This window comes from Sceloporus occidentalis, unplaced genomic scaffold (genome assembly GCF_023333645.1).
Source record: "Sceloporus occidentalis isolate IW3139 unplaced genomic scaffold, rSceOcc1.0.p SCAF_86, whole genome shotgun sequence".
Lineage (NCBI taxonomy): Eukaryota > Metazoa > Chordata > Lepidosauria > Squamata > Phrynosomatidae > Sceloporus > Sceloporus occidentalis.
Genome location: NW_028317066.1, coordinates 1,352,232 through 1,359,574, shown reverse-complemented (window position 1 = coordinate 1,359,574; position 7,343 = coordinate 1,352,232). Strand labels below are relative to the sequence as shown.

General features: G+C 43.3%; 1 protein-coding gene across 1 annotated transcript; it reads left to right on the top strand.

Annotated features, from left to right (window-relative positions):
* The first annotated feature begins 983 nt into the window (after positions 1-983).
* LOC149284979 (uncharacterized) lies at positions 984-6,791 on the top strand. Its single transcript, XM_089495909.1, has 3 exons — positions 984-1,063; positions 3,860-3,911; positions 6,134-6,791. The coding sequence occupies exons 1-3, from the start codon at positions 984-986 to the stop codon at positions 6,731-6,733; spliced, it is 732 nt and encodes a 243-aa protein (XP_089352035.1). The 3' UTR covers positions 6,734-6,791.
* Positions 6,792-7,343: the final 552 nt, after the last annotated feature.

The window sequence follows — 7,343 nt, the reverse complement described above, 5'->3', positions numbered from 1 at the left end:
GTTATTGGCTGTGTTTGCAGAGTACTTCAACAGGAATGTGGATTTCAACAGGTCCCATGAAATGGTTCCTTTGGTCTGATGCCCAGAGAATTACACCACAAGGATTCTACTTTAACTGATATGACAACACTGTAGGGAATTCCTCAGGCTTTGCACATTTGGAAGGGATACTTGGAGCTTCCTGCAAGAACGTTCTAGTGCCGACTACACTACAAATCCCAGGATCCCGTAAGATGTAGTCTAAACAGATAAAGTGGAATCAAAGGGTTCTTTCACACTACACTGTTACAGCACTATTTCCTTTTTGAGTTTTAATGCCTACATGTTATGAAATGGTGGGATGTGTAGTTTGGGAGGCACTAGGTCTCTCTGGCTTGGATTTCTAAATGCCTCTCTCTATGCTGCAAATCCCACATGGATTGTGGTTAGCTCATCCCCACATGCAAGAGCCAGCCTTTGGGGACTGGAAAGTACAGAATGGCCTCTTTGGTCTGTCTCCTTTCCCATCCTATGATGGGTTTCTGAGGACAAACCAGTCTTTATTTTTTGCCTCTGAAGAACATCATAAGCCGATTCTCCTCCTTCTGCCATAAGCTCACCTTGCGCTAGCCCTACTAAGCAGCCAAATAAGCCAAGGTTCTGGAAAAAGTCCAGCGAGCCCTGTCACTGTTCTCTTTGCAGCCCAGCTTTCCTTCCTTTCTGGGTCCTGTGCTGCTGGATTGACCCAAGCTTTCTTTTAGAGCTGTAGCTTTTGGTATAAAGTTATCAAAGGGGAGTTTAAGACGCTTCAGTTGATTCCCAGTTTTTTGTCTAAAAGTTCATACACTGAGATAACACTATGGGCTGTTGAAAAGCATGGTTTGCTCACAAAGTCTGGAGGGCATGGTTGCTGTTCAATATGTTGTTTCTTCTCAGCAATGAGTAAATCCTCAAGGACAGGCTCCTCTGCCCTATTTGGCTCCAAGGATGGAAATTCCCCTGCAATGGCTCCAGGCAAAGAGACGACGCTGTTGCCGGACGCTCTAGCTTTCCTTAAGCCGCGCGTCTTGTCTCTCCACTTACGGTACGCCGCTTCCGGCTTCGTTTGTGAGGCGTTTCTGAGCGTCCAGGAGACTAGGAGCAGTTTGGACACAGTTTCGAAGCGGTTTAGTCGTCGTTAGGCAGAAACCCTTGAAGTGTTTGTGTAATGACTGGGCTCCAGTCAATGGAGGTCTTCTTCAGGCAGTAAAGGGAGGTCTATGCAAATGCAGAATGACATCACTGCTACGGAAGGCTCTCTTGACCAATCAGAGAGCAAGATAAAGGTTCTTCTGGAAGCTTCCGTGAGAAGGAGATATAAGGCCTGAGAGACCAAGAGACAGTTGGGGGAATTGTGTCGGTTGGAGATCGAGAGAGAGAGTTAAAGAGCGGAGCTTGGAAGTTAGTCTCAGAATTGGACGCTTAGGTTTATTTATTTTCTAATAGCTTATATGAATTGAATATTATATACTTACAAATATTGTACCTGCAAGACTCTTAATATCTTGTATGACTTATATTTCAGTTATATTTTGCTATTTATAATAAATATCTCCTTGGAGTATCTACTACTTGACGCTCCTTTTACACGCGTTTTGGCTTGGTTGATGCTTGGGAAGATCAGTAAAGAAGGAGAAATAAGGTTCCTTAACCGGTCCCAGTGTAGGTTAAGGGAAACCCTTTTATATTTCACTGGATGGAGGCAGCGTGAATTCAGGAATTTAAGGGTCTGATGGGCTAAGAGCCATAATGTCTAAATGTCTAACAATTTGTAAGCCACTCTAATCGCCTTTTAGCTGAAGAGAGGGGTAAAAATATATTATTATTATTATTATTATTATTATTATTACTATTATTATTACAGGGCCGCAGTTTGGCTGCTTGGACCACCGGAGATCATCACAGAGAGTCAGTTGGAAAATCCCATCTCACTCCAGAAAATAAAGGTACTTGAGGAGTTTGCACTCTACGTCTTTCTGTAATAATAGCTACAAAACTGATAATAGCATTTGGGACATTTAGTCTTTTAAAAACAAATATGGCAGATTTAAATGCTGCTTTAAAACCTCTTTCCATCTGCCAGCTTTGTGCTGGTTTTGGGGGGAAATGAGAAAGTGTTGGGAGGGAGGGACTGCCAACAGAATTAGGAGATGCATTGCAGGATATGGACAGTTTGCGGCCAAGAAAGGTCCAAAACACGCTGCAATAATAGTCCATTTTGAGAGGGCTTTAACTGCTCTGGCCCAGTGCTAAGGAATCCTGGGAAATGGAGTTTCTTGTGGCGCCAGAGCTCTCTGACAGGGAAAGCTCAGTGTCTCACAAAACCACATTTCCCAGAATTCCGTTGCACTGAGCCAGGGCAGTTAAAATGGTCTCAGATTGGATTATTGCTGCAGTATGTTTTGGATTTAGGTGACTCTTGGCAAGTCACACTCTCTCAGCCTCAGAGGAAGGCAATGGCGACCCCTCTCTGAAGAAGCCTGCCAAGAAAACCCCATGATAAGGTTGCCTTAGGGTTGCCATAAGTTGGAAACGACTTTAAGACAAAAATGAAGACTAGGAAAAAAGTGCAATTATTTCTCAGGTTGTACATGGGAATGGGAGGCAGAGGCCATTTTGTGTTCTGGCAGCCATTTTCTGTTCCAGCAGCTATTTTGTGTTCTGGCAGCCATTTTCTCTTCCATAAGCCATTTTGTGTTTGGCAGCCATTTTGTGGTGCTTGTGACTGTGCGAAATATTGTTCCAGAACCTTCTCTGAGTCTCAGTTGAACAGAGGCCTCTCTTTCTCTCCTGAGGCTCCAGAGTCAGAAGGAGGCCAGGCTCCTTGGGCCAAAAGGAAGGAAGTGTGTCTCTTTGTGGGTCTTTTCTTAGACACAGCTCTGCTCCTTCTGGGGAACAAGGGTTTTAAAAGGGATCAGAAATCGGGAGGACAGTTTTAATACAAGCCTTATTATTATTCTTCACAAACATTGGGCTTTGGCTTCTAAGAGGAGGCTTGTCCCCCCAAAACAAGCCCAAAGTAGCTCCTTTGGGAGGTTTTAAAAGTCTCTCCAGTTTCTTATAAAGAGATTTTCAGGGAAGAAGGAAGCCATCTCAAATGACCAAATAAAAATAGAAGCAAACAAGAACAACAAAAATAAGGATTACAGACTAAAACAAACTACTTATTTTTTTAAAGGAAAACCATTATTTGGAGGGTAAAAACAAGACTTGGGTGCTTCTATCCTTTTACAGCCGATTTAGGCTGTATCTGCTCTACAGAAATAATCCGGTTCGAAACCACTTTAACTCTCCTGGCTCTGTCCTGTGGAATTCTGGGAATTTTAGTTTGTTGTAGCATGAGAGCTCTCTGGCAGAGAAGGCTAAGTGTCCCAAAGGTAGAATCCCAGGATTCCATAGCACTGAGTGGATAAAGCAGTTTCAAAGTGACTTATTTCTATAGTGCAGATGCAGCCTTCTTGGGAAAGGGGCTGATGATGGGGGAAAGCACTGGGGAACTCTGGAGGTTTCAGCAGGTTATTTATTTGTTTATTTATTTGTGATGCCCTCATTTCACATCTAGCTACAGGGACATAACCAGGGCCCTCTCCAATTCCCCATCCTCTAATCCCCCACCACAATAAGAAGGCATGGAGTATCTGTTGTGTAGGGGAGCTGCAGTGAATCTATCCTAGGTCCAGGGGGCTTTGTTTGGTGCAGAGGGAGGAAGGGGATGCCCTCCTCTGCATTGACCCAAAGGAGGCATATGTCACCTGCGTATGTCACCAGCAGGATTCTCTGTGTCTTTGAGTGCTGCAAGGTTTCTTGCCAAGTTAATCCTAACCCTGCTCCCTTTTCTCAGGACCTTCATCTCTGCTTCCTTCTACACGGCTTTGCGGCCTCTCTTGCTGGAAGTGACCCAAGTGCAAGACCACCAGGACCCCTGCCCACCTGATGGCCGACACAGAGGCCAAGCGGAGGGAGTTGGGCTCCAAAAGAAACAGTCTGCGGAAGTACAGGAATTCTTTGGTGAGTTGAAGTTCTTGACTATTAATTTTCATCTGTGTCACTGCTAGGCCAGTTCATGAAAGCAAGCGGAGAACATATTCTCCCAATATGGCAGAGACATTCCTGGTTAACCCTCTGTCACTCCAGTTTTTCAGGGGCTTTTATAAATGTCCGGGTTGCTCTCTCATCCTCCCATTTTTCCCCTTCTCAGCTCACTTCAGTTCCTGAGTGCCATTCAGTTTGCACATGGCACCCAATCAACTCAAAAGTGGGGAGAAGAGAGGAAAGAAGGAGGCAGGATATTGCCCTTCCCAGGAGGCTGAAGCTAAAGCAAACTGCTGTGCCCTTCACCATATGTGTGACCTTCCTCATAAACAACTTTGGCCATCCTCACCGCCTTCTGGATTGCTTGTCCAAATGTGTCTTGCTTTTCCCATCTCTGCAATGTTGGAGGATATGGGGGAACATCTCTGGATCTAAATATGGAGTAGCCCCAGTGGCCCTCAATCCCAGTGTGCTCCCCAAAACTGTTCTTAAAAATGACGTTTGCCTCTGAAATGTGGCAAGAAATTTCTAAATGCACTATAATTCTTTGGTGGCTAAATGTTCTGTATGTGTTGGGATAGTGAGTATCCTAATACATCCTCAATATCCCAGCAATGGCCTAAATTATATTGTTTATGATATTAGAATCATAGAATCATAGAGTTGGAAGAGACCACAAGGGCCATCCAGTCCAACCCCATTCTGCCATGCAGGAATTCTCAATCAAATCATCCCTGACAGATGGCCATCCAGCCTCATCTTAAAGACCTCCAAGGAAGGAGACACCACTGCATTCTGAGGAAGGAGTGTGTTCCACTGTCAAACAGCCCTTACTGTCAGGACGTTCCTCCTAATGTTCAGGTGGAATCTCTTTTCCTGCAGTTTGCATCCATTGTTCCATGTTCTAGTCTCTGGAGCAGCAGAAAACAAGCTTGCTCCCTCCTCAATATGACATCCCTTCATATATTTAAACAGGGCTATCATATCACCTCTTAACCTTGTCTTCTCCAGGCTAAACATGTCCAGCTCCCTAAGTATATTATATTGAAAGGATTCGAGACAAACTAGATTTAAAGGCAGCAGGTTTTTGCTTGCTAACATAATTTAAAGTTTATTTCCTGCACTGAATTCTGAAGTGATGAAATAATATTTGGGATGCACCATGCGATTTCCTCCCCTTTTCCTTAGTCACTCTCTGGATGAAGGATGTTTTCTGTTGCAGGTGACCTTCGCGGATGTGGCAGTATATTTCACTGAGGATGAATGGAATCTGTTGACGAAGAAGCAGAGACTTATGTACAATTGTGTAATGATGGAGAATTATGAGAATGTGGCTTCTGTGGGTAAGGAACCTGAATCCATTCTCCTTTCTATGAAGACTGAGGTCCCTTTTATGCTTAATTATCCTGGTGTTATGATTCCATTAGAATTATAGAATCATTTCCAAACACCATCCAGCCTCTGTTTAAAGACCACCAAGGAAGAGGACTCCACGAAACTAAGGGAGTTGCACTGTCAAAGAGCTCTTACTGTCACTCCTCAAAGGGCTTGATGGTTTCAAGATCCTTCACCACTTTGGCTGCCTTCCTCTGGGCATGTTCCAACTTGACAACATCCTTTTTAAATTGTGGGGCCCTGAACTGGACACAGGATTATTCTGACTAAAGCAGAATAGAGTAGCACTATTACATCCCTTGATCTAGAAACTTTACTTGTATTGATGCAACCTAGAATGACATTGGCTTTTTTAGCTGTATACTGTATTGGTTGTGAGTCAACACTCTATGGCAGTCTCACAGAAAATGATGCCACTTTTCAATCAAAATATTTTTACATATATTTAATGGAATTTTTTCAACTGCCTGATTTTCTGCTTCCACTGATTTCCTTATGGCAGTTCCCCTACAATCTCTTCTTTGCTAGCTCCTATGAGTAAAGATACAGTCGTTATATGGATTTGGGGGCATCCAGAACAGTGTCATGCTCAGGTCACTCACACCAACTTTATTAATTTAACCTGAAATAGGGAGGCGTGAACGTAGGGCTAAATCTTGGGGTAACACCTTCCTCTCTTAACGCTGAGATTAAGTCTTGTCTGTCATTGTCCTTGTTTACAGAAGAACTTGTCAGTCATGAGAGAGTCCACACAGGAAAGAAGTCACATAAATGTCAGCATTGTGGGAAAAAAATTGCCTACAAGTCAGTCCTTGTCAAGCATCAGAGAGTCCACACAGGAGAGAAGCCATACAAATGCCAGCATTGTGGGAAATGTTTTTCTCTGAAATCACACCTAGTGAGACACCAGAGAATCCACACAGGAGAGAAGCCATACGAATGCCAGCATTGTGGACAGTGTTTTGCTCAGAAGTCAAACCTAGTGACACATCAGAGAGTCCACACTGGAGAGAAGCCATACAAATGTCAGCATTGTGGGAAATGTTTTTCTCGTAAATCCATCCTTGTGACACATCAGAGAGTCCACACAGGAGCAAAGCCATACAAATGCCAGCATTGTGGGAAATGTTTTTCTTTGAAGACATACCTAGTGACACATCAGAGAGTCCACACAGGAGAGAAGCCATACAAATGCCAGCATTGTGGGAAACGTTTTTCATCAAAGTCATACCTAGTGAAACATCAGAGAGGCCACACAGTAGAGAAGCCACACAAATCCCAGAAGTGAACTAACATTATTTTTTCAAGAATTAATATAGAAAATATATTTTCAATCCAGCAGTGAAAAGGCCCTTATGATTTTGTTTGTAAGGGTTGTCTATCCATATGTCTGTGGTTTGTCTGTGGATAAGTCTGTTTATGTTTTAAAGTTATATTTTGTTAAGTTTAGGTTTTCATTACTGTTAGTATAGATCATACTTTATAAATTTGACTGGAGATTGTAGTATAGGTTAGCGAAATAGAGGGGTGGGATTTGTTGCAGCTGGCTCAAATAGTTATGGGAATGATATTAACAGAAAGGGGGTTTGTTTCTGGGGGTGGCAAAGGGGGTCTTGTTACCTGTGGGGCATAGACTGTAGGAATTGGAGGTGGGGGCTAGGTTGGGAAGAGGGTGGTGTTTTAGGTTTGGGGTTTTAATGTATAGTTTGCCTTGGAGGGGGCAGTTCTGGCTTAAATACTGAATTCTTTCTATGTGTTCTCAATAAAGTTCTTTGCTATTTCAACACACTGGACTCTTTGATGCACAGAAGTTCTGCATTTGCACAAAATTGACACTTTCTTCTCTCCCTAGTCCGCACCTCCTTTCACAGACATAACAACAGCAGAGGCAAACACAC